The 27,785-nt window shown below is 38.5% G+C and overlaps 2 protein-coding genes and 1 pseudogene across 2 annotated transcripts; 1 reads left to right on the top strand and 2 right to left on the bottom strand.

Moving 5' to 3' along the window:
• The first annotated feature begins 527 nt into the window (after positions 1–527).
• Positions 528–3,569, top strand: LOC140935665 (BTB/POZ domain-containing protein 6-like; annotated as a pseudogene).
• Positions 3,570–5,141: 1,572 nt separating this feature from the next.
• Positions 5,142–8,055, bottom strand: LOC140935664 (filamin-B-like). The gene is made up of 2 exons (XM_073385235.1): positions 7,847–8,055; positions 5,142–5,713 (listed from the first exon to the last, which is right to left on the bottom strand). The coding sequence occupies exons 1-2, from the start codon at positions 7,874–7,876 to the stop codon at positions 5,273–5,275; spliced, it is 471 nt and encodes a 156-aa protein (XP_073241336.1). The 5' UTR covers positions 7,877–8,055; the 3' UTR covers positions 5,142–5,272.
• Positions 8,056–10,152: 2,097 nt separating this feature from the next.
• On the bottom strand, positions 10,153–21,628 carry LOC140935662 (endothelin-converting enzyme homolog). Its single transcript, XM_073385232.1, has 16 exons — positions 20,720–21,628; positions 20,222–20,284; positions 19,913–20,116; positions 18,851–18,975; positions 17,902–18,124; positions 17,281–17,379; positions 16,752–16,829; positions 16,043–16,146; positions 15,592–15,650; positions 15,198–15,249; positions 14,830–14,897; positions 14,559–14,683; positions 14,146–14,211; positions 13,456–13,551; positions 11,836–11,912; positions 10,153–10,772 (listed from the first exon to the last, which is right to left on the bottom strand). The coding sequence occupies exons 1-16, from the start codon at positions 21,539–21,541 to the stop codon at positions 10,673–10,675; spliced, it is 2,361 nt and encodes a 786-aa protein (XP_073241333.1). The 5' UTR covers positions 21,542–21,628; the 3' UTR covers positions 10,153–10,672.
• Positions 21,629–27,785: the final 6,157 nt, after the last annotated feature.

The raw sequence follows: 27,785 nt of genomic DNA, 5'->3' as shown, positions 1-27,785 counted from the left end.
TTCTCCCAGTGACCGCTAAATGAGAAAATTGCCTGTTGAATAATTTTTAAACATCGTCCGAGACTTAGAGGCCAGGTTGGCTTCCCTCTAAAGACGTCCTTATCAGTTTCGGGTCAAATGATGCAAAGTCCTTACAAGCCTCAAGGCGCTTTCCAAGTAAAGTCAGAACTGGCCGGCCGGAACCGTCATTTTGAAATTTTTTGTCAAATATTTCCCTATAACCCTCCACTGCCGAGCTTGCCATTTATGAATAGACTGATCTGGCTGGATAACCCTGACAAATAGTGGAATTCTCTTTGCAATTGAACTGGACTTGTAGGCCAGTTCTAACAAATGGAAAGCGCCCTTATACCTAATCCAGGCAGTTAACGTATCCATTTATATTTTTACCATTTTACTATTACGAGATATTGATTGTAAATAATTCATTATTATTATTATTATTATTATTGCTATCAATATTATTATTATCATCATCATCATCATCATTATTATTAGCTTTTAAAACTGATCACAAGATAACTATAATCCCCAGAGAACCCATGATTAATATTTCCAGCAAATCACGACAGGTGAAGAGTGTAAATTGTCGAATCAAATTTTGCATTGAAACTTCCTCAGAAAACAATGTGATTAACTAGGTATGGTAGCTTTGATGAGAAAAATTTCACAAATTAACTCCTTGTATACAAACCAAGCCTAGAGCTGGCCTAGGATTCTGGGTAACAAGACCCCTCCATGCATGCCCCAAGGGAAGGAACAATATCGTAAATGTTGAATATGCTGTCAGGTAACTCTCAAAAAAAGTTCACCGTTACGTTGTATCATTGAGTCATGTCAGTTGACACAGTTTCGGACACTTACTGGCAAACAGTCAAAGGTACCATAAGAGAAAGATGTGAGTTTATTTTCAATCAAGAACTCCTGAGCGATGTGAAATTCGTGGTCCGTGACTCCCAAGGCGGAAGCAAGAGGATTCCAGCTCACAGGTTTGTTTTAGCGATCAGTAGCCCAGTGTTTTTTGCCATGTTTTTCGGTGAAATGGCGAAGACGACAAAAGATTCAGTGGAGATATATCTGACTGCGAGTATGAAAGCCTGCTGGAGTTGTTTCGCTTTATCTACAGCGACGAAGTGAAGTTGAACGTTGATAATGTCATGCAGTTGTTGTATTTATCAAAGAAATACATGGTGATTACTTTGGCCGAAAAGTGCTCTGCTTTCCTTCAAGAGAACTTGAACGCATTGAACGTGTTTTACGTTTTGCAGGATGCACAGAAATACGAAGAAAAAGATTTAGTGAATCACTGTTGGAAATTGATCGAGACACAAACATTAGAAGCTGTAAAATCAGAGGGGTTCGTCACAGTTGAGAGAACAGTTTTGGAGGAATTAGTGGAGAAAAATTCACTAAATATCAAAGAAGTTGAATTATTCAAGGCTGTTGATTGCTGGGCTGAAAAAGAATGTGAAATGCAAGGCCTCGTTTGTGAAGGCTTCTTAAAACGAAGAGCCCTAGGAGAACGGATTGTTAAGGGAATTCGCTTTCCCGCGATGACTGAAAGAGAATTCGCTGATATTGTACTTGATTCGGAAATACTTACATCCAGTGAGACGAATCATATGATTAAGTATTATAACTCTGTGCTGGATAATCCAGTGGGATTTCATATAGCCAAAAGAACTAGACGCACAAACGTTATTTCTAACTTTGCATCACTCAGTAGTAGGTGGTTTTATTTTACGATCCTTCTTATTCAGATTGTTTATTTTTTAACGATGCCAGAAACGCACAGCGACCTACAATTCGCGCCTTTGGAAGCGATTATAGTGAATATGCATGGGTGACTATTACTGTTCAGTGAAGAAGCGTCTTTGTTTCAAATACGCATTCGAATGTTTTTTTTTTTATCTTGTCACGTAGCGAGTGAATTAGGAATTTACCATGGCTTTGCCATTGCGATTAGTGTAACAATATCCTTAATGGCAAAAACACGATAGAAGATTCAGTCTGTAACAGATGTTCCTTTAAGCAATTGTTATTGTGAGTTCTGACAGACATACGCACTCCATGTCTTGTGGACTCATTATCACGATATTAATGAGGGTGCTTTGTGTTATAGTTTGTTTACTACTCTAGTGAAAAGTGTTTTTTTACTTTGTGGTGCGTTTCTGAGTAACTCGATCTGTTTTGTGGTATATAACCGACTGTCGCGCTGTCTAGTTGCTCGATTGTCGCATGGTAGTAAAGTACTTTACTTATCTCGCGCATTCTTAGTTTGTTGCAAATGAAAGCGTCCAAGCGAGGAACTTTTTGCGGGAGGCGGAGTTGCAAAAACTTCAAAATATTCCGGCGGACCTCATCTCAAGAACACCGAAATTGTCCTTGAGCTGTTGTGGGTAAGAAAATATCATATTTCATCAAACTGATTTATCAGAAAACTTTATTTAGACAGTTTGATCGTTCTGGCCTATTTGATAAATTTCTAGGTTCAGCAAACAGTTTTGTTATTAGCAGCTCCTAGTATTTTTTGTGATGTTGTGAGCTCAAAAATATTTGAAAAGCACAGCCTTAGGTCTTAATGAGACAGAGCGGTGTTAGGTCTAGAGTTTGAACAAGAAGCTGAACAAGCCAAATTGTGGTCATTTTGAATCCAAAAACATCCTTAAAAAAGCAAAGAAAAACACCTGAAGATATATCGCGACCATTCTTCTGTTCTTGTAGTATATACCCATTTTTCTGTCTGGTGTATGCATGATTGCATAAAACAATGATTATAAAAAGTAAAATTCACTCTTTTAGAAGACAAATCAAGCAAGCAGTTATTTTCAGTTTGACCTGGATATGCTTGCTTAACTTTCTAGCAAATTTCTTAAAATTACTTGCCTGACGTCTTAAGAAAGCACACTTCTAGGTGATATTTAGAAGTGCAAATGTGCCTAGGGGGCACTCAGTTCATTATACATTATTGATTAGCTCGATTTGGTTAGTTGCCATTTAGCGCTTCTGCTGTTTCATGGTTTCAATGTAGTTTTATTGCTATGGCAATGAAAATAGTAGTCAGTGCTTTCTATTTTGCGGGTTGGGTTTTACTTTGTTGTTTGATTCTTTCTTTAGCGACTACTGAGCATGCGCTCTGTTTTGTTGCATATTTGATTGTTCCGTCAGTGACATACACTTTTAATTCGCGATTTAATTCATCTTACGTTTATGACTAACTCACTGTTCCCTGGTTTTGTTGTTTGCTTATTAGGTAGCGCTCTCTCTGTCTAATGCTTTTTTTCTTGAGGTAGCGGCCAGACTTCTCTTCTCGGCTACGTACAAAATAGATGACTCTTTAAGTTATTTAACGGCTCCTGGTTATAAGCATTTTTTTCCTTAACTTAAATCTAAGGATAGTCTTTTGAATCCAAGCCCAATTACAAATAGTCGTCAGTGCTTTCTCAAAACACGAAAAAAAAAAAATTTCAATACGCAAACATGCCCAATCAGTTCTATTTTTTTAAAAAAATTGTGTAATAGTCAGGTGTACTTCTTACAGTAACATAGCTATTTACATTGCAAGTAAATCATGCAACAAGTGCTATAAAGGTGTTGTTACTGTAGTTTTGACCATGTCCTTCCCTACATTGTTTTGCAAGACTTGTTGAATATTAGTTTTCAACGTCCAACTCGTTCTTAATTGGTTTGTCCTAGCTATTGGATGGTTCTTATTGGCTGACAACTCTTTTACTGATATTTTCCTTATATATTTCCAACACTAGCCAAATGGTTGGGCGGTAGATAATAACACCATCACACCATACTCAACTCCCCTTTTCAAGTCTTTTAAATTTACAAAAAATCTATTCTGTTTCAGCACACGTTCACTCTGGACACCTGTTTAAGTTCCCCGAATACTCGGCGGGATTTTTGGAGTCGAAAGATGGGGAAAAGCTAATTAGAAGGGGGCGCCTATTTGAAGAAGGGAACTTATTTCATTCTTCAGAATTTCAGCCTTAACCTTATTTCAAATGAAAACTACAACATTAAAAGCGAAACTGACGACGTAATTCTCAGTATATACACACAATTGTGTGTGTGTGGTGCATGTTCTTAGCTCAGTTGAACGTCCCCTGACATAGCCAAGCTCTGTCGCTATCCTCTGTTACCGTTATCAGAGGAGACGCTTCTCCGACCGTGAAAATTGTCCTCAAATGGATCATTCTTTAGTGATTGTACATGTCATGTTTCATTCCTTGGAGATAAGCCTACTGTATGCTGTATATTTAGTATAAAGAAGCCTGAGGATAAGGAGACGTATTTGACCCTTTTAGCAAAATTAAAGGGCTAATTCAAAAGGGGAGCTTAATAGAAGGGGACGCTAATTAATCCAGACTAACTGAAATAAACTCCCTTAATGTGTTCAATTTTTGTTTTAGGTTTTCGATTCATTCCTGTGATACATTCATAGAGGATATTACATGGCCGAGCGGAGATACGAAGAATGTTCTATTTATTATATAAACACCAATGAAGATAGAGCGATTTTCGTAAGACCTTGAAATGAAAACGCGCGAACTAAACAGAAAAAACAAACGAACGGAAATAGAGCAATATAATTGGTTTGTCGAACGGATACAAACGCTCGTGGCTTTTGGTTGGTTAAGCGAACGCTCGGGTGAAAAACTTCTCATGCCCGTGAACTTTCTAGAAATCAGTCGATACTTCGCTTTGACGTCATGCTGCAACACCATTGGCCAATCGAACAATGCTTTCCCCATATTAGGGTTTTCTTTGGCGGGAAAACGAAGAGTCTATGTTTTGATCTTTTCATCCATTGGCTGATAAAACAAATAATGAACACTTACCGAAACCACTTTTCAAGGTCATACGAAAATCGCTCTAACATGTTATTTTCACACGTGAAGATATCAAGTTTTCGCGCGAAAGCTCACCTGGTATTTCATTGGTGTTTATATAATAAACTCATTTCTTTAATTTCTTTAACTGTCACTTATTTACTCACCCACTCATTCACTTTTACAATTCTTTATTTGTCTATTTATCAATTTATCTTTCACTCACTGATTAATTTACATCAAGTCATTAAAGTCAGACTTCATTCATACTTTCATACATATGTTTATACAAGGCACTCGCTCACTAAATTCCTATTACTTGGTAACGAAGTGTTTTTTTTTTCTTAGTATCGTCTTTCATTCACCTCAGCTAATTTTCAACTTTTCTTGTAATCCACTGTGTATCCGTACCCTTGAAAAAGCACGCGCGATTAAACTTTATCATTTCTACGACGTCTTGATGACTTGATATCCTCTCTTAATTTCCATACATCATCCTTGTTTGCCGCCTCGCCAAGTTCGCTTTTCACAACTTTAACAACAAATGGACTCCCTGCCACATGACTCCCCTTCCACGTGACAGCCACGTGATATTCGCCTTCGTCCTTAGGATAGTAACATACACTGTGAAGATTCTGCCCCAAACATTCGTATTCTACAGGAATTGGCTCGGTAAGACTAGCGCGATTTTCTTTACCTTTAAGAATTCGAGTGATTTGGAGCTCTAAGAAGAGGAGATCTGGACCCGTGGTACGCAGGGTAAACTTTGCAGGTTTACCAGCCACTGCCATGTTTAAACCCTCTCCGCTGACCGAACATTGCGAGGATTCATATTTGCTTCTTGTCGCTTGGCGACTTGGACCAAAACATTGCTGCAACATAAAGATACAAGGCATTGACATCATTGCTGTCCCAAGTCAATGATTATGTTAACCTTAAACTCGATCCTGGGGGAAAAACCCCCTTATTTGGCCTCCATAGGAATGTGTCGCTGAATAGGGTTTGGTGTGGGGTGTGGGGAGAGGGGGGGGGGAGGGTCTTGAGTGGAATGCGGTGGAACCTCTTCTTGTGACACCTCTATTCAAGTGACGCGTCCATTCAAGAGACACAATATTTTGGTCCCGGAAAAATGTTCACATTATCATTGTTTTCGTTACCTGTATTGAAGGAACACCTATATTCAGGGGAAACGGACACTTTTTCTGGGTCCCAAACCTGGGCTTTATCCCCATTCCGGGGTCATCGTAGCAATCAAAAAGTGACTGACCACAAAAATCGTTGATAAGTTTAAGTATTCACTAGTCACCATGGCGACAGCTTTCAAAACATGAATTATCTCACTGAAATCGATGTACTGCTTTTGTAGGAATTCAACACCCAAAATTGCAGAGATAAGTTAATCGTGAATTTGTATACATTATCAAGCTACTTGAAATAATTACTGCAGCAGATTCTTAGGCAATTCAAAATATAAGAAAAATATTTTGTTTGTTGCTTAATTATTAACAGACCCCAGCCCAACCTCCATTCATGACACACGTCTATTCAGGGGACACTTGTCCTATTCCTAAGTGGGTCCCCTGTATACAAGTACCACTGCACAGGATACATAATACAGTAATCCGGGTGTCTCTCCCGAACTGAGCCTTAAAAGAGGGTGAATGTTGGAGGTTTGCGGTCTTCTTGTGGGATACCAACAATTTTTTAAAGATCTAATTCCCGTGCATCGCATCAGATTTAAAAACATTATTAATTTTGTATGCGAAATGAAATAAATATGGGCCATCGAAAATGGTCTGTTGTCTTAAAAAGGTTATCGAAATGAATATTTCTTAACTCAAACAAGGGCAGGGTTTTGAAGGCCTCAGCGACACACCCCTACTCATTCTTCCGATAAGTGCCTCCACCGGAATCGACTTGCGCCGAACACCGAAAATACAGAAAACACACAAAGTATCCTGACCATACGAAATAACCAAACAAAAGAAGGGATCTTAAAAACAACATAATATGGTTAAAGCCTGAAAAAGCACGCTTAGGTCTCTTGGTTCATAATTAGTGAAAATGAACCTTGGAATAAAATTTTTCTCTCGTTAAAAATTTAAAAAGTAAAAGAACCCTTCAGTTAGAACGCGAGATTTCGATAATGACTATTGCTACAGCTGGTAACAGGTAACTGGACACTTCTTACTTATTCGTATAATCTATTATATGAACGACAAGACGCTAAGCTCTCTTCCACATTTTCTGACCTCTCACACAAACAAATTGCCGTGATATAAAAACTTGCTATTTTGCTTATCAATAATTGGTGTCATGTTAAACCATCTAAGTGTCCCCAAAGCACCTGTCATATGTAAGAATACAGGCTCTAACTATATTTTCTGTAAAAGAGAAATCCCATCTGTCCAATTAGCGAAAAAAGTTTCTTGACATATTGGTAAGCGCTTTAACCACCTTAAATCTCTTACATTTCTTTTCGAAAGAAAAATCCACTAAGCGGCTTTCAACCCTGAATTATCACAAAAAAAAAAAACATCATTTCAGTTCTATAGCCGTAGGTTCCTTAAGCGGTTCGCTTTTTTGTGATATTAAATCAAGAAACATGTCCTTCGAGAGGCGATTTGAAAATAGGTCGATTTTGCTTTAACAGCATAAATATCATTTGAATATACGATTTGAAAAGAGTTTGAGTTAAAAGCTGAATCGAACGACCTTGTCTTCGACGGAGAACTTCGACTACTTAAAACTTCTAACATTAACTTTGAAGCATAAGTTAGAAAATTTTTCCATGTATTTGATAATCCTACCCAAAATATATTTTTTCCACTGTTAAATAAAATATTTTGTGCCATAATAAAGACGCAGGGTTAAAAGTACTATTCGGGTAAAATGCATATTTATTCCCCGGTATATAAATTAAAGCTATGAAAGATTTTTTCTGACGTTAGAATATTTCAAAAAGCCTTGCATTAAAATGAGTGATTTAAAATGTTTAAACTTACCACGGGCATAAATTTACACGCAAAAGCCATTTCTGTGTAAAGACGAAATTCAAAGACAAACAGAGGTAACGCGATCAAACTCGAATCTGTGTCAGAATCTGATGGTGGCAGCTTGCAAATAGCGAATTATAATTCTTTAGAAAACACATTGGCACATGATCTGTGTATACATTTGCGGACTCTTGAAAAGTTCCGAACTAACAGCAAATTAAAGCCGTCAAATTAAAATTGATAAGTGAATTCAACTTTTAGTGGGTGTGTTTTTAAAAGTTTCAGGAAAAATTTGCATATTGAATAACACCCTTCTATAATGACTATTGGCGTAGCTAAGACAAGATCTATGTGGTTTCTGAGTTATAAAGAATTTGAACAAATTGACAAAAGAATTTGAAAATCAGAGATTGCTATTAACTGATCGTTATTTATTATAATGCACAAAAAACACGGCAGTCAATATTAAATTCTTGGCACACTGCTGATTAGTCTGCTGTCAAGAGTTTTCTTTGCAGTGCCGATTATTGCACTATCAAGATTAAGCTATTAGCATAAGATGAAATTCTCCGTTCAATACTTATAAGCAGTCAGTGGATATCAACAGCTCCAGAAGAAGAAAATAGCGGAAAAACTTAAAACTCACCTGACACACAAATATTGCCAGCCTTAACATACAAGGAGAAAACTCTAATCAGCAATTTCCACTTGCGCGGTCAGTATACGATTTGCCCGAGGTGCCCATTTCATCACTCCGTGGCTTTATTTAAATGAGTTTTTTACTTTCTCAATTATTTTAATGAAAAATCTGTGAAAATCCCCTTGAAAAGGCTTGTAAATATTGTCATTATCGTAGCAGAAAATAAACACACAACTTACAAGGCAAACCAACTAAATTAGAAAAGAAACATCATAAGTGTATAATTTTATGAAACTTTTATTTACATCGCATATGAGAATCATAAGGTGTTTTCCAATAATATAACAGATTTGAAATCATAGTTGATAAAATAATACCGTACGAGACAAAAATCAATTAAGAAAATAGATTCACACAGACATAGTGTTATCTTAATGTAAATCATTCTTTTTCGTGATTTTCAAAGAGCTAAATAAACCTCCACATTTGCTGAAATTTTCCGGGGCTGTTTCGCAAGCTATAAAAACAAAACAAAACAAACCAAAAAAAGTCAAAAGAAATTTTTAAGTCACTTTTTTGTTATGTGGTGGAGAATTATGCCGAGATACAAACACTCGCTACCTTTTTACGTGGGTGTTAGAAATGCAGTACGCCAGTATTTGCTTACAAGGTAGCATAAAGCTGGAAAAGGATGGCAAAATTACTTTTGAAGTGGTTCTGAGGAGTTTAATATGGAATGATTAAAGTAAAACTTGAACTTTTTTTATTTAGCAGAGAATTTTGGCAAACAGTAATCACTATATTTCACTATCTTGTGCAGCTGTTTCGATTGGCTCTTTCAGAATCAAACAAAGCTTTGACGGTCTGCTTATCGAGACCAAATGGTGAAACCTTTTTCACAATAGCCTCTACCAGAAGCATTTTACCCTGAAGCCAGGGTTATATGACCCTATAATCCACTGATTAGTTTTCGCGCAATTTTATCGGCTATTTTAGGTCACGTGGTACCAAATGGGAGGGCGAGTATCAGGCAATACACCCCGTCCGTGTCGATATTTGCCCTACGATTACTACAGTACAGGACGTGAGGGCTGAATTTTACCTTTTGCAGCTTATTAAAGTTCAGCCAGTTAGGAACGAGAAGGGAGCTGGAGCCGAAAGGCGTCCCGAACTGTTTCTGGGATAGTTACTGAGGACGCGCTGGTCAGCATTTGGCCATTTCTTCCCCGTGTCCCTGGAAACAGTCCCAGAAGTCTTTGCGAAAGTTAACTGGGCCCAGTTTCCTCGCTGTTTGTAATGCGGCGAATTGGCTACTTGTTTCATCTTCTGTTTTTTGTTAGAATTCTAAGCGCCCAACTAAACAACAAAACACTGTTTCTGACACTTTTTTAGGTAAGAAAGTTCGGAGAGCAAGAATATTTTTGATTTGATTCAATAACTTTTTCTTGCGTTCTTGAAACCCTATTTGTATCTATAGCATTTGTTCCTGATGGGATAACCTAGCTGAAATCAAGCTCTTTTTCGTTTACCTTGGTAAATAAACTGGACAGTAGTGCAGCGTCAACCAGAATGTTAAGACCCTGAACATGCAGGCCGTGCCTTCCGAATTATTGGTAACAAAAAATTCAATCCATCAATCAATCTTTCTTTACTTCACATTATATAAGGCATTTACACAAGTGTACGTAAGTAGGAGAACAAAGTAGTTGATAAATAATCATTGCGTTATATTCCCGATTGTAAAATCAGCCTTGCTTCTTTTGATCGATACCATAACGACCTTTTCTAGTTGAGCCAGACGCTAACACGTAGATAACACACCGCTTAGAGCTTTTTTCGGTAGCATTTTCCGACTGAGTAATCTCGTCACAGAAGCATTGGAAGGGGGATGACAACAAAACGAAGCGCCGGCATGGTCCTCTCTTTCTTTTCTTTCAATTCGTTCCTTTGTTTTTCCGCCTCTCCAAATACCCTCTTCAATATCCGAGCTTTGGATACTCCGCCCAAACCCCCATCGACAGAGTTGCAGCTAAATGGCAAGTATAATAGATATAAAATAGGTACGGCTGCCGATGCTTTGTCGCTTACAATAATATTTTTATCTTAAAGTTAAGATAACTAACCAAAAAGGTATATATATATCAAAAGAATGTCGCACATTTGCGTTAAAATGATTAAAATCAATCCTGTTCCCATCACCAAACTTTACACTTCTTGACGGGATTCATTGGACTATTTAGAGGACACTGAAAGGCTTCGGAGAATTCCTCTGAATTTGCAACTGCTGCAAGAACCCTACAAAAGGAAAAAGAAAAAGAAAAACAAGAAGTCCATAAACTAGACCGAATAAGCTACATTCAACACGCATTTCCACATTCGTATTTTTTTGCGTTCTAAGATTTTAATGTCACTGTGCAATTTTTATAGTAACACGACCACATCCAAACCCTGCTGCCTTGTAGTAATGAGAATAATTTAAAATGATCAACCCAGCAAAGAAGCAAGCGAGTTGAGGAGAATGTTTCCCCCGACCTCTGATTTCTGGACTGAACTCAAGCCGTCCTTCATGTTAAAATACAACTTGAAGAAGGATAGCTTGACTGTCGTACCACCCATGCCCTCTGATACAGTATTGATCTAGTTGCTTTATATTTGCAGGATTTATTTGATAATTTTAGTTGATTTATGTGACGTTTATTTGGAGTAATTTTACCTGAGGAATTTTCCATTCAGTAAAAAGTACTTTTACCAAAATCTGAAAGTTAAGCACTTTCTTAATGTAACTGTACGGGTTTACTGAATTATTAAGTGCTTGCAGAAAGCTAAACTGAGAAACAATTTAAGAACGCTCCAGATCAACCTCATCCTAGAGCTTTTCCCTTAGAAAACAGGACGATAAATGGGAGAAGCCCTGGGGACGAATATTGGCTGCGGATATCTAGTATATTGCCACACTCACGCCAGGTTATTCGGTGTGTTATTGGCGGTTAAAATATCAGCTTCAGCCAGCAAAATAAAAACAAAAAACAAAAAACTCCATTCTCCATCACTGCAAAAAAAAAAAAAAAAACAATATCCAAGAAGATACTGCCGAGTAGAGAAAAAAAAGCTTTTCTGCAATTTATCGACTTTCAAATAAACTATAAGAATAAAGACACTTGACAATACAGATTTGGTAGCGTCAAGCCATGTTAAAGAGTGAGAGACGTGAGTCCCTCAAAAACGTCGCTGCAACGAGGTCGATGCTTGGGTGGAGCATTTCGTTCTAATCACCCCACGCCTGGAGCTGGTGTCTTTGCTCATAGGAATGAGGGAACAGGACCCAGACAAAACAAAAAAATCAGCCGCGTCAACTTACCTTACTTTCTCAGGACTGTGTACATCAGTTAACAGAGCATGCTGAGCTCGTCCGCCGGACGTCGCCGAGCACCAAACCTGCAGGAAAAAACCAAAGCGCTTTAAATCAGGTTTTCAAGAATGGTTGTGATCTTAAAGGTAATTTGCTGAATCGAGCTCAATATAACACGTATTCACTCTATCTGAGGCCTTGTTCGCACTACTGGGTTTTCGTTTAAAAACGCATCCATTTAGATGCGTTTAAGCCTTCCTCCCGCACTAATACGCTGAGCGTTTTCATCGAAAACGCACCGATTTGAAAACGCTCTTGTAAGTGGATCAAAACGAAAACGCATACATATTGTATTAGTGTGGACGGTCGAAAACGCATCAAAATGAAAACGATTACCAAAAATAACGCAGGTGCGTTTTTTTGTAGCATGCGCATAGAGTTCAGCTTACGTCACAGCGTGCAATTCTATCGGTATAGTGTGGACAGTCGAAAACGCATCAAAACCGTAGTGTGGACACAAATCGATCGATGCGTTTTCGATGACAACGAAAACTCCTACTTTTGAAAACGCATTAGTGTGGACAGGTCCTGAACATATGTATGTTTTGTTTACTCTAATTAGCCTGTACTGGACGCGTTTTTCTTCTCAAGTGAGAGAGCGCTCTGTATTCCCAGTGTGTGGTGGCCATCTTTGCTATTGAAATCAGAGGAATATAGAGGAGGGAGTGAAAGGGCGAACAATGGGAGGGGTGGTTAAGGCTATAAAATACCTTCCGTCTTTGACTCGTTCTCGACAAAATAAGCTCTACCAGAAAATGGCTACAGTGCATGCCACGTCCTTATGAGACTCTTAGTTCAAGATGACAATCTATAACGTTATCAGTGTAAATGTATTCTTTCCCACATCAAAGAACCATAAGATCCGACCGGATGGCGACGGAACGAAAACGGCTAAAAGCAATAGGTTTAGATCAGCAAAACAACAACTTTGCACGTGCATCACACTCTTGGCACATTTCTTTGCCGTCGTTTCACGACTGCGACTTTAAAAAACTTCTTAATATATGATTTTCTCTTTCTTTTTCTGAGCTTGGATGAGTCCTTGAGAATTCAACTTCAGAAATATTCACAACCAACTGACTGTTTCTCCTTAGGTTCCTAAATTTTCTCAGTCCTCTTCCTAAAACAGTCCAGAGTTCCCGTTGAAAAAATCCCGTAAAAAGGGACAAACATCCACACAAGATTTTTTTCTATGGCTAAGCGCTCCTCCCCTAAATCCGGGGACTTTTATTTAAAACTGTCAATCAATCTTCCAGCGCGTAACGTAATTTCCGGTAAAAATGCACTTCCGGTTCGCTCTTACAAACAATTCTTTTAGAAAAAAGGCACAAGAAATAATCCTTAACACTGACAAATTGAGATTGGAAAAGCACGAACTCATTTTTTATGCCACGTTTTCACCGCCTTCGCCTTCGTTTTTGCTCAAGCTCCCTATTTTTAACCACAGACGGAGAAACATATGCGTCTTACTAACATGGTAACCCTTTGGAGCTCAGCTTGGTGTCATAACTTTGCTCCTTAAAGAAAAAAAGCGCGTCTTGAATTGCGCAAAAGATGTATAATCCATACCTGTGCAAAGCCAAGGAAAAATAGCTGTTCGGGCGTGAAGTCTAATCCTGGAAGTTTTAATTCTTTGCTGTTGTTCCTCACCCAGTCTTGGTATGCCTGTGGTATCAAATCAGACACCAGGTGATAAGCTCTTAGCACTCACATCTTTTTACGACTACAACGAAAATCTGGTTTCTTAGAGAGGTCTGTTGTAAAAAGCAGTTTGTCACTAAATCACCGGTTATAGCTTATTTCAGTGGAAACCCAAAAACGCGAACAACGCTACATCATGAGAATCCTGGCCCTAGTAACAAGGTAGTTGCATTCGCCACTTGAGCAACGAGAAGGCAACTGGAGCCGAAATGCGTCCTGTTATTGTTTCTGGGATCGACGGGCCGGTCAGCTATTGACTAATTTTTTTCCTTGTCTATTGTAACTGTGCAAGTTAACTTGCCCCAGTTTCCTTTCGTTTTTAAATTGGAAAATTAACAAGGAACAAGAGAGAATGTTTCAGCCTGCCTTTATCAAAAGTGTTGAAACTTGTCGAGCGCATAGTTTTTGACAACGTAAGTTTATGGAACGGAGAGAGCAGGAAAAGAAGTTTGCGAGAAGAAAGAGTGCGCTTTTTTTCCCCTTAGCCACGTCGCTAATATGGTTTTCCCTTAGCTTTAGCAGGATACGATGATCTTTGTCTCGTTCTAGCAAACTTACTGCGTATGCAAGCTTTAGTCCACCATTGTCCGCTATGTTTTCGCCAAGTGTTTGCTTGCCATTAACCTGCCACGAGACCAAACAGGAAATTAAGTCTGTCTATATTTTATAATTAACGAAAAAAGAAAATTTCATCATTTTCTTTCATTTATCATCTATTAGTCTATTGAAGCTCCTTAAATGCTACCTTTTACGGTGAAACAGGATCCCTCCTCTATTTTAACTAATGTACTAGTTTACTTATAAATTTACAAATAATTTAAAAGTTCTTGCAAGTGGAGTATATCTCAAATGTAAAGAAAAGTAAAATAAATAAATAGATAAATAAAGGAAAAATCGAGGACGAAAGGAAAGGAAGGAAGGGAAGTCGACAATGACTCTGTTATCAATAATAACACAAAAGTCTCTCTTACGTTCGTTCCTGCGACACTGAAGTTGGCATATTGATTAACCATACACGAAGCATGTCGCTGAAACGCCTCCACGGACTGGTTGTTCCACCAGCTGGCCAGGTTACCATGCTCGTCAAACAGGCGACCTGTAGTTAGTTCAAAATAGTGATTACTTTTCTATATTTTATCCCTTAAATAATACCCAATCGATAAAAGAATGTCTTAAAGATAGAAAAAGCGTTGCAGAGCAGCAAAAATAGCACGTTTATGAGTCAGTGAGTCAGTCCCTTACCTCGATCGTCAAATCCATGAGTTAGTTCATGTCCCATTACCACACCAAGAGCACCGTAATTCAATGACCTGGAAAGAGGATTTACATGTAATGCCCCATCGACATCAACTAAACATATTAAATTAAACCAGGTTTTAAAAAATAAAAATACAAAGCGGAAAACTGGAATACTGGTTTCAAACAGCATTCAAACAAAATTCAAAATGTTTTGTAATTTGTACTAAATGTGCAATCAAAAATTTTATCCGTGTTCAACTAAACAGCCTTCAAACATGTTTAAGCTTTGGTGTGAATGGGACTAAGTTCTTAATCGGCGCTCTCACATTCTGGCTAGAAAGCGTGTAAAAGTAATGACACTTCATACTCACTGGGGAAAGTCAGGGTCGAAAAATGGCCGCTGCAGAATACCGGACGGAAACGCTGTGTAAACAACGAGAAGAATTAGGAACCTCATCAGCTAGGGAGAGATTAAGTTGAGTTAAAACTATCTGTTATTTAGAGGATAGTTAATAGAATGGAATCAGGTTATGAAGCCTGTCAGATTCCTTTGTGACATGTTTTTGTGGACCCGACTTTTGATCTAATTGACCAATAAAGACGTCGCATTAATCGATCCAGTAATGATGACTAGGTGATGCGAATTAGCAAATTTATCCGCCAAAGGATGCCAGATTGATATAACCCCAATTTCTCTAAACTCATGTACACTAAAATGTATAGCAGCCAGAAATGGAGGAGTAAGAGGGTTAAAAGGTAACAAACCTATATAGTTGTTAGGAGAATTGTAGTACGCATTGACGTCAGCAGGACTCATGTGCCACCTGATGATAAAATGATAAATTTAATAATAGCAAAGATCTGATAATGGTGATGAGGCATGATTCTGCTGAAGATCACGATGATGATTATTGAGAACATAACTATGGCATAATATGGGGATCGATGTAACAAACAATGTTTCAAAAATGTCAAATACTACATACATACAAACTTCATTCAAGTGTCAAAATCTTCTAGCATGCCTAAGGAGGCCTATTAATCGGGGACACTTAAATATGCTTTTATTGAAAGGGATGAGGAAGGACGCTTTTCCATTCGTTTAACGTGGATGCTGCAGAAAGTGCAAAAACATCAGTAAGGATACTTAGGAGGCAAGAGAAGAATAACTTACAATACTGCAAATATTTACTATATGTTTCTATTAAGTACTTACTCTTGTCTGTCGACAGGCTTTCCTCGTCTAATCATAGACTTGTTATGAAAAAACCTTCTTGCCTCCAGATAATTTTCAAAACTAGTTTCAGCACCAATTGTTAGCTGCCAAAAGAACGTAAGTCATTTGATGCGTATACTGTACCCTTATCAAGCCTCAGAATCTTAGTCTTGTTTCGTCCAGGTAATTTTTCGAATCAAAGGAAAACGGACAATCTGTTCTAATTTAAAACTTTCTCAGGCAGAATTTAGCCCACTCTACATTGCTTTAGGGGTAATTCTGGTTAAACTCCTTGACAGTTTTTCGTTTCTTTCTACCCTTTTTCTTCCAACTCTAGCTAAGATTTTATTCACTTAAATAGCTCCAGGTCGTAGTCATTGGTTCAATAAATGTGTGAGAACTTTTGGATGATTTTCGAATGTTTCTAGTCATGAATAGATAAAGATTGAGGCGAACAGTGTTTTTTAAAATTATGGAAAAATTGAAAATATTGGATTTGGGGGGTTGTTAAAATTTGAAGGGAGTAATGAACCGTAGACAAATGCCAGAAGTCTACCACCAAACAAGGTGTCTCTCAGCTCATTTCCTTCTCAAATCAACTTCAGCCGAGCTACGAACAACGGAAACCAAGCATGCTCAGGTTCTAGTACTGCTGACTGGTACTGGTGCAGAATGTCTCTTAACTAATCGCTGCAGATTAGAGACTCACATTTTCGTAGTACTTGTCAAGCTTTTCCAAATCTTCAATCCACCTTGGATAACCTATCATGTCAAAAGTGGTAATAACCTGAAATACGAAATCGCCAAAACGTTATCCTTTGTCAGCTCTGATCTTAGTATTTTCAATGAGCAGATCATAAGAACGTCTTTCTTGACATAGTTTGTCTTTTGGGTCTTTTGGTAGCCTTCGAGCAAGCTCCCAATTCACGCAAGAGCTGCGCGTGAAAGGAGACGGGATTGCGAGGGTGGTAGCTTCGCGACTCGCTCGCGCGATCTCTCGCGGCACGCTTTGGTTGTTTGCTAAACTGGATGTGGTTATAACAAACCTGCCAGAGGTGGACATGATACTTTCACTGAACCCTCTTCTTAGCCTTTTCAATTCGATCGTTTAAAAGAATTACTGTATTCAGATCATATGTGAAAAGAGAGTCTAATTTCTTGTAATGATGTATAAGAACCCAAGCTCAGATCATCTCCTTTACTGTAATCAAGATCTCAAAGTCAGTTGTAACCTGTACCTTCTTTAGAGCCTTGCCTTTGGTTTCTTCGTCCATCCACTCCACGTGCGGGAGGTTTGTTATGAACGCTTTCTTTATCCCCGCTATCATGTCTTCCGCCTACTCAAAAATATAATTGGTGCGGAAAAGAATGTGAAAGAATTAAAATTCTACAGATAACCACCGTCGGCGTAATCACCATTCATATATCATCATAATCATCATCATCACCACCACCACCACCATCATCATCATCATTATCATTATCATCACGGAGGTCTGTCGTCATCATCTTTGATCACCTTTATATTTATCGTCGTCGTCACTGTAATTGCGAAATTGCGTCACTAAATTGCATGGGTCCACTCCACGAGCGATGACATTATTTAGCCCATCTTAAACTCAATCTATCCCTTGGACCTGGAGGAGATTCGTGGAATAGCTCCTCTTAAACCAAGGTACGCCTTTATAAGGGAGATTTCTTACCTCATTCGTAGTTGCAACAAATTGATAGTTCATATTCACTTGAACAGATTACAGCCGAGACGGAAGTTGAGCCTCATTTATTTATTTTAAAAGAGCATTGTGTATAGTATGAGCAAATAAAAGGGAAATAGTAAAACATTTTGACATCAAAATCACCTCTTTCTTGGCGTTTTTGCCAGATTGCTCCTTGATGAACAAGTATCCAGTAGCAAACCCCATGACTGAGTTAGTTTTTGTGACACATGTCTTCCAGGGCGGCGCACCTCCTTCTACGCCTTTCTCGACTTTTAAAAGTTCCAATGATGCGTCACGGAATGGTTTGGACAGCTCGCCTATCAGAGGCTTAATTAAATGCCACACCATGTAATTTGCGAGTATTCTACGAGAGTTAAACAAAATGATCAACTAGCTTCAATAGAAGTTGTTGTCCTAGAACATTAGATCGTCTATTCTCTCGAGCATTGCTACACCCAGGCTATCTGCCTCAAGTTATTGATCATGGAATTTTTCCTTGTGATAAATCAACGCCGCGATATCTAAAAAGCTTTCGCAAACAATTTTTTCAACCAATTAGGACTTAGTAGGCTCATTCCCACTCGGGTGGAAAGCTCGAAAGGACAAAGGGTCGTACTTAGCTTATTAAAACAAACTGAATACACGGCTGGAGTCTGGCTCAAGCATCTCTACATTAGAGATGAGGCAAGACCAACTCAGAAAGTTTTATTTACGCGTCAGGTGGATCACCTTACTCAAAGGTTTTAGTAGACAGTAGTAGAGCAGTAGAGCTGAAAGATTATATCGTCCGGAAATCCTTTATGTAATGTATTCTCATCAAATTTGCCCCAGGAGCGCCTGGAAAAGAGTCTGATGGCTTGGAGAGTTAAAATCCCTTGCTACGTTTCATTGGAGTTGCATCATTTACTGCTCTTAGGTATAGATCTTTTTATTATTATTATTATTATTATTATCATTATTATTATTACTGTTATTATTATTATTATTATTATTATTATTATTATTATTATTTTGTACCCGACACGGAAAGACTCTGTTTTACCATATCCTTCTTACATTCATTTTCTTATTAAATTTGCAACTGCGTTACCTTCTATCCGTCATAATGACAAGATTTGACATGTTCTTCAGGTATTCTGGAGTGTAAACCACCACGTACTCTTCATGTGTTACAGGGCTGCTGAACATCGTGTTCATGTAATCCAACCACGAAATCTAAAAAACAAGTGTCACGTAAAATGAAGTCAGATGTGAGCAACAATTTCAATTCTGATTGTGTAAACGATTCCAAACAAGAAGCTCAAGTCAAAGGCCTGCCTTTGCACATATGCTACGATTTCACGACCACCTCTCTCTAACAAGACCTTTCCTTGTTTTTACAATATTCAAAACAGAAACTCTCATTAATATCCGGAGGTGTCCTTTCCAAGAAAGAAATTCTGCACCTTTCAGAGTTGCTACAGATACATGCATAGCACACCCTTCTTTATCTCTCTCTACTCTTTCTCATTCTTTCAAAATGATTCCAGAGTGACACACCCACTCTTCGAGAGGTAACAAGGGTGTGGCTCGTAACTACAGTCAAACCTCGCTTTACGGACGCCCGCTTCATACGGACACCTCATTAATTACGGACAATTTGTTTTGTCCCAGGGTAAGAAACCCCTTACATTTCCTCTAAATCCATCAGGCTTAATACGGACACCCTGTTTATATGGTCACTGTCTACGGCCCCCTCAGTGTCCGTATTAACGAGGTTTGACTGTATATGAAGATTCTAATTCATACATCAGGTCGGGAGGCAACCCCCCCGCCCCTCCCGATAGCCTGCATGGCGTGGGAGGCGTCGAAATAAAAAAATGGGAGAAAGGGAAAACGGAGAGGGGATTTTCCCTTTCGTGTTTTTCTCGTCCTTCCCCTTCCCAGTTTTTACGCCTGACATGTAGACTAATCTCTGACCGCACGCTCTACGGCAGCACCAATCTCTTTCCAGAACGCTGGGGACGAAGTTGCAGCTGCACTGCCATGTTCAAGGTAGCTGGTCAGAAAACTAATCATAAGAATGATCCCATTAACATTTTTTTCTCTTAAAACCCAAGTTTGCGCTATCGTCAGATTCTCACCATCAGCCTTGCAATGCGCATTTTCTTACCGCAGGTGCTAGTTGTTGAAGATCAGCAACAGTTATCTTGTGGTAAATCTCCTCCATGTTTCTAAGGCGCTCTTTTGGTTCGTAAATCTCGGCCAGTTTCTTTTCAAATTGAAACACTTCCTCCATCTGAGCTCGTGTTGCATTCAGTTCACCACCCAGGAGTGTGCCCACTTTGACCATAAATTCTTTGTACGCTTGCAGGACCTACATTGATAAGACGGTTGGTTGCAATTCAAAAAAGAACATTTTTTGGAGAATGGATTCATGTTTTGGGAAGAAAGCACAAACGATGGTGACATATTAGATTACCTTGTCCGATTCATTTCTGTAGTAATAATCTCGGTCAGATAATGTGATTCCTGCTTGTTGAATCTATGAGATAAAAAACGTTTTTCAGTTCAACAGGACCCTTGTAGGCTTATAGTGGCAACAAAACTAATTCTTATAAGTAAGATATGGTCGTCGCAGTTAATATTAATAACAATTCAAGCAATTGAAAATTAAACCAGAAAAAAGAAAAATTCGGGGTTTCAATGAGATTCCAACCCATGGCCTTTGCGCTAGCGCGGTGCCGGCTCTACCAACTGAGTTTTGATGACCTATACATCGGGAGCAGGCCGATTTTTTGAGTTTATCTTAACTTTGAAAAGAATGAGACATAGAATGAAAATAATGTGAACCGCGGAAATACTGAATTACGGGGAACGGTGTTTTTATTCCTATCAAAATCTAAGCTTGGCAGGCTATGCGCGCGCATGTAAACCAACCATGAAAATGAAGAAACGTTTCCGTTTAACTATACCTTACCTGTATAATATTCTGGCTTGAATTACGGTCATCCGCAGAAACAAACATATAAAACAGAGGCATACTCTTCAGTTTGTGAATTTTGCTCAACGCTTGCTCGAAATTCCAAGACTCCGGAGACCAAGCCCCCGCATCTGACACGTTGTCGTTCATGGCCCATGAACCAACAAATTGGATAAGATTTCTCAGGGGCTCGGAGCCTCGACTTTCAACTATGGTTTTATTCATGCAAGCTGAGAAGTAGTCTTTAACTTTAGCGAACATTGCAGCAGTTTCATTTCCACCTAGGTGCGTTTGTTCAAAGACTTTCTTCAAAATCATGAGATTGTTGTCTGAAACTTGGTGAAATGCTGTCCATTTTGAACTACCCGGGGGAGTAAAGCTTCTTCTAACCCAGTTTCCACAAGTGTAACCATAAAAATCTTCACATGGGTCAACTCTTTCATCCACATGATTCAAAATATTGTACGCTGCAGCTACACAGCCTTGATTTTGGCAAATATCATTACGATATCTGCTACTTCCAAATATTAGTGGTATGTCATATTGTTTATATATTAGAACAGAAGCTAAGGAAATAGTGATCACAACGAAGATTATCAGGACTAATGTCAAAACTTTTTCAAGAGACGTCCAGTAAGCGCGGTGCTTTCGTTTCGCTGTGGCGTAATCCCTTTCTAGTTGTGCAAGCCATTCATCATCGCTATCATCGGTAGCTGTGTGTAAAGCTTTCTTTAGATCCTCTGCGTGATTGTTCGGTTCTCCATACTCAAATTGGCGAAGTTTCGACCATCGTATATCCGTTGACCATGTAGAGGTCATAACGAGCGTTGTTTGTCGTTGACTCCTTAAAAAAAACAATCACCCCAGAGAAAAGTCTTTGCGGTTTGGTGTAGTATTTAAGTCGTGTTCATTTAAAATTTTATCGTAGACTGGTTGAAGACCAAAGCAAAGCTAAGACGTAACAGAGCGCTTCTTGATCAGATTGAGGTGATGCGACCGTGTTCACGGGCTTGGCTGAGAGATTAGATCAGAGCCACTGGAGGTGAAAATACTTGGCAACTGAATAAGGATTTTTGGCTTAATTTTAAAGGTTCAGGTTAATGGATCGCAAATCGATCAGACAGTTTCCTTTCATCTGTCCTTTGTAGATCTTTTAATAAAATGCAAAGCAGTGATTGGTCGAGAAAACAAAACGCATAGAATAGTTAAGGTGACGGGAGTATTTACTACCAGCAAAGCAACAGGTCATCTATTGACACTGAAAAAAGATCTCTATGTCTCCAAAAAAGGAATTGGTCGTTCCGCAAGATAAAGATTAAAAAAGCCACTCGAACGCCATAAAAAGCGGGTTTTCGGCTAATACCGGTCAATTAAAAGTTGCTACATTTAAGGGTGAACTCGTCCTGAAATGTAATTAATCCATGGCCATACTTGACTGTTCCAGTACCGTTGTTTATTTTCAGTCAAGTTCATTTTCTTTGTTTCTTCCTTTTTGTAAATTTTAAGCTTTTCTTTTCTTTCAGCTTTTTAATCACTTTCAACAGTAAGAGTAAGTTTTCCTAGTTGGTTTAGCAAAGAGAATCTCCATTATTTGTGAATTTAATGAAGTTTATGTGTAACATGTCAAACTATTTCCGTTTGAGTAAATGTGAAGTCGAATCAATTCTTATGTGACCTGTTTGCTTTGTTTTTGAAGCAAGGTTTTCTTGTTAAAGTTAGGAAAGTTTCTTGCAGTTCTGATTCTTTAAGGTCTGTGTTTGTTCTCACAATTACTTTACCCTAAGCTCTTGTATCATATCAACGTTGTGCGAATAAGCAAGAATGACCTCCGATTAAAATAAGTATATCATCTACATTTACATACCCTTCGAACAAAATGCAGCTTAGCAATCCTAGCTTACCAATGCAGACGCGTATGTCCGGTAGTCGCTTGGGTTATACGCGGGGTGGGGGGGGGGGGGAGGTACTGCCATATGTGGGCTATATAGGTATGTGCCGCCGTGAAGGGTATGGTTTTCAAGCAGTTTACTCTAGGATAGGGTATATAAATCAGACCGTTTGGGTCTAGAATAGGGTATCATTTTTCAGGAAACTGATGAGTTGGTTGAAGATTTTATACAGAGTAGGGATTGTGGTATAAGATTTTGTTTTGGCTAGACGGTGCTAGTGACCTCAGTAGTGTCTGGAAAACAGCTACTCTAGGATAGGAAGGACTTGGAGGGTTCTAGGGTCCCACCGGCACATCCCCACCCAGAAATTCCTAAAGTAACCCCCCCCCGGGGGGGGGCTATACCAATCCCTTTCAAAAGGTGCCTTTTTGAAGTAAGTAAGTCTTTTAGTCTTTTAAATGTCTCTACTCGCTTTATCGTCATAAGTGGTTCCAACATGGAGACAAATCACCCAATCAATGATTTTCCTGGTTCATTAGAACGGGTTAGGATAACTGAAACTTGGCACCAATATTATACACTAGCTATGGGCTTCATTCTCTGTTTTATTATGGTAGCAAGGTATGGAGTTCCCTTCCAAACAATGATAGAGCTATTATTTAAATTGGCCATTTCTAGTTTCAAATTTGATACTTACTGCGCAGGATTTTGGAGTTAATCTTATCAAATTTTCAGTCTGAATCAGAGTGAGTTGATCAATTACTTTTGCATATGCTGTAATTTAATTATTACGTCTACCATTAATATTTATTTCTTACTTTATTTTTATTATCTAATATTTATAATATTTTTTATTTTTTATTATATAGCTATTTGTCCTCGAAGACATTAACATTTTATTGCCATCGATCTTCAACTCGAGTAGAAATAAAGATTGATTGATTGACTGAAACGGCTTGGAAACTAAAATTTGATAGCATTTTGCTTTGAATGAGGGTATGGGCATGATTTTGAGTTGAACATGCCTAGCGAGCGTAAAAATTGCATTCAGTCTGAGGATTAATGAGAGAGGGAAAATTTTATATATTTAGGCATGACAAAATTCAAGGGAACATTGGTACTTAGAAATTACATGTCATAGGCATGGAAAAAATGGGTTCATGCCCTCGCAGCCCAAAATTGACTTAGCTAAACTTAGGTCCCAGATCTCCCGCCGGGTTGATAATTCATTCCCAGTTTTTGCTCGTCTTGTTTGGCATGCCGGGCATGCAGATCGTGCAGCCAGTTGGGTTTGCCATGCTCGGCATGCCGGGTATGAAATTGGCATGCCCAGCGTGACTGATTTTAATGTTCGCTCCAGCATCATATCCTGAGAATAACATAATCGGCCAAATATATCTTAGGGAGCTTGAAGTGACAGGTTTCATGCCTGGCAATAAATGCAGATTATAACAAAAAAAGTTATGTTTGTCACAATGTATGTCACGGGATCGACTGGCAAAACTGAAGACAGAAGCCTGGATTTATAAATAAAAAGCACAACAAAACAACATTATTCATGCATAAAATAGAATACTTCACTAGGAATTACAGATCAATTAATCCTTTTATTTCAAAGCGATACTGACATTTCTGGGTCCAGATTTAAATTTGAGCGCGGAAAAGCGTTTTAAACAATAAGATAACAAATCTCCGTCAGTATAAACTTTATATCCATGCTTAAGTTCTATCGCGTCGGAATGTTTCTCGGTCAACAGCATTAAAAGACTGGTGAAAATTAAGCTTACCAGGACGTTCAAGTCAGTACGAGAGTACGACGTTAATACTGCAAAGACGTTCTGATTTGGTGAGTTTGGACTGCCTTCTCAGAGAGATTTTGCTTAGGTTTTCAGTGCGCTTCTTGTCGGCTATACGAATTTTGCAAACTGTTTTACTCCTTGCTGACGATAGTCCTTTCAGCAACGTCATCTGCTCCATCCGAAGATACCCCGAGCTCGCACGAAATCGGCCGAATTTCCGCAGAAGTGTTTTCGGATGACGATGAATTTAGTTTGTCGTAGCGTGGCAGTTGTGGCGTCACGATGTCGTCATGTCTCTTCGCACTTGTTTGTCTTTTTTTTTTCCTGCGGTGCATGGTTGAGATGTTGGTGAATGCTGGACAAGAAATGGATTCTGCGAGAGACTGTAAGTACAAATTTAGTATTAATTTGGCAAAGAAAAAGCCTGAATATCGAACAAATCCCGTGAATTATCCTTTTGGTATTCAGTTTATCTTGCTGTTCAGCATGCCTAAGAACTCTCAGGCATAAGTGGTTTTCAACTCGTTCACTTCGGATTGTTTCTGTTTCTACGTCTTGTAATCTTCTTCTGCTGTTAAGAAGACTAGAGAAAACTTCAAAAATATAGAAACCAATCACTTTTGGAGACAAAATAAAATATCCGTAAATCAAATGCCAAAATCAGATTTGGATTTCGCTTTAAAATAAATGAACATGCTGCAGGTGTCAATGCAAAGTTGTAAACAACTCAATAAGCAGTCTGTGAATGTGCGTTTAGGTCCACAAAACTAATTTTTCTTTTGGATGTCTTATCCAACCAACCTCTTATGCCTTACATTGCTTGTCTACGAGTGTACTACAAAATGCTTTACTACAGTAAGCCTTTGAGAGGCGATTCTGGTAAATATATAGGACGCTAAAATGCAAAAAATTCTAAGCTTAAATAACCTGGCTGGGTCCGATTTCTGAATTACAAAATGTTCACGTTTGCCGGCTCTTCTTTAAATAAACATAGTTTTTGAAATGACTTTGTACTATTTTAACCCGAAAATTATGATTGGGTTATTACAAAACTTTTAAAACGGACGAAAACTAAGCTAATAAACATGTTCAACGTAAAAAACTAAGATTTAGTCGCTTTGTTAACTTGGCTACCTTTACGCAAAAACAAAAGCAAGCAATGAGGCTTTTATTCGACATATTTTCTGAGAATTTTATCTGATCAATTTAATGTTTCTAGCATTATTTTCGTATAGGAATTTTCCTAATTATTTGAGCTTTTAATTTAATAATTTTGATACTTTATAAACTTCTCATTTGATAGCTTCACTTTTTTTATACACCGATTGAGAAACAAATTCGCTCTCGTTAAATCCTATTTTATGACCTATTTATTAGAACTCTAGGTAACATGCAAAACTATGTAACAGGACAGGCTTTAACCCTTGGTCCTAATGTATTTTCTCTTCACAACCCCCAGTAATCAGTTGACGGGCCATGAGAGAATATCGCCACAAAGATGCGAAAAAGTTTTCGATGAGTTTCCTTTACATATTCCTGCTTTATATGGGTCTACACCTTACCTGCTTAAAAATGAAACTGTTGTTCGAGTGTCAGTCAAACTCGGGATAATCTTGACTTGCAAACCCAAATGCAAAGGTTTATTTCGCAATAGAAGAGCGTGTAAACATCATCGAACAACGCAATGTAAATTGGCTAATGTGAAACCACGTTTCTTTCACTTTATTTACCATGCATTTATTAGCTCAATTGCACACTCTTGTGAAATTAGCATCAGACAATTAGTTGCGACCTTTAACAGACTCAACAAGCCAGTATGAAAATATGTTAAGAGAAGCTGAGCTCTACACGTTCTATTTCATTTTGTCTTATTGCCCTTGCATGTGTTAACATTCCATTTCTTTTTTGTTACAGGTAACTTCCAGACATGACGAGGAGATCATTACTTTTCTAGAGAGCAATTCTTTGATACTGTCAGTTATTACTGACTTATTTTGAGTTAAAAACAAAGAACACAGACTCTGGTAATGACACATAAACTATAATCCCTGGCAAGCCTACAAAACAAGAAAGAGGAACTCAGACTCCTTATCAAAATATGAAACAAGACAAAAACAGCTTTTCTAACGTAGGGAAAATTGCGTTAGAGAGATTTGTAATTGCAACGTTATATTCAAGCACATTGCATTGTCGAACATCATAATTTACTGAAAAATGGACAGTGATTTTGGAGCTTAGCTCAGTTTGTAATGTAATGAACGTTGAAAGATATCCTATAACCTTGTATTTTTAAAAGCTTTCATGGAACATAGATTCATTTTATTATGCAATGAAAATAGTCTCTGTCTCTATTTTTAATGATTTCACTCAATTCCATTTTATTCGCAATGTGAAATGGGAATCCTATTTAAGACTCATTAAAAGGGGTGAGGCCGTTTTTACAATCCCCCAACAGGTCATCTCCACGATGACGCTGTTTTATTACTACGGCAGAATCCCTCAGGGTTTTACTTTCTTGTGAAAATTAGAGCTTTTGTTATTTAAACTTCGCTGGGACAACCAAATCTATAAAAATGAGAGGAATAGCAATGACGTCATCGTGTAAATGACCTATAAACCGTACATCAAACGATAAGCACTGTGATCTGTTTAGTTTTTTTTTTTTTTAGCCAGGCTTAAAATATCTGTAGATTCAAGGAATTATAACCTGTGCGTTGAGAGCATGCCAGAGACCGATTTTGGCATGCCCGGCATGACCCAGATTATGGCACGCCCGGCAAGCCAGAGAATTTGGCATGCCGGGCATGCCAGGAAATTTGGCATGCCCGGCATGCCGGAGATTTTGCTGGGTATGAATTACTTATTACTAGAACCTAGGCCTCTCGCGGCCTGGGTGAGAAGGTCACGGAACCTCAAATTATGCTTACAGGGCATGCGAAATTCTGTTGCATGCCAATTTCAATGCAAAACCACTCTGGGGCCACCCCCTCTATTACCAGTGAACAAATCATTGACGATAGGCATGGGAAAAATCCTTGCATGCTAACCAACGTTGAAAACGTCGCAGAAATGTCCTCAATTGCTGAGTCATGCCCTAGGGGAGGCTTTAAAATACAGAATTTCCTGACATGAATAAGGGAATTTTCCGTAAACAGCATGTGATCATGCCGGCTAGGACGTATTGCCTCCGTATTGCCCCTTTTTACAGCTAGCTAGGCTCATTTTTAGGTTCAATGGCCTGAAATGACGAAAAATTCATGCCCTAAATGTAAAAAGTCCAAAAACGTCCTCGAAATTTTAGTTTCCAAGCCGTTCTGATTGATTGATTGAGGCTTTCAGGTTCCATTCTTGGTGACTCAGGGAAAGCCTTGTCTT

The sequence above is a fragment of the Porites lutea genome, chromosome 4 (genome assembly GCF_958299795.1).
Source record: "Porites lutea chromosome 4, jaPorLute2.1, whole genome shotgun sequence".
NCBI classification, from domain to species: domain Eukaryota; kingdom Metazoa; phylum Cnidaria; class Anthozoa; order Scleractinia; family Poritidae; genus Porites; species Porites lutea.
Note: the sequence above shows the minus strand (reverse complement) of the source record. Positions and strands in the feature narration are given on the sequence as shown.

Coding starts and splice junctions, on each gene's coding strand:
- LOC140935664 (XM_073385235.1), bottom strand. CDS start 7,876: ATGGCTTTTGCGTGTAAATTTATGCCCGTG. Junction 5,714..7,846: donor CGTGTAAATTTATGCCCGTG/GTAAGTTTAAAC, acceptor TTTATGTTGCAG/CAATGTTTTGGTCCAAGTCG.
- LOC140935662 (XM_073385232.1), bottom strand. CDS start 21,541: ATGACCTCTACATGGTCAACGGATATACGATGGTCGAAACTTCGCCAA. Junction 16,830..17,280: donor AAGGCAAGGCTCTAAAGAAG/GTACAGGTTACA, acceptor TTCGTATTTCAG/GTTATTACCACTTTTGACAT. Junction 15,250..15,591: donor TTCTCCTAACAACTATATAG/GTTTGTTACCTT, acceptor TTGTTTACACAG/CGTTTCCGTCCGGTATTCTG.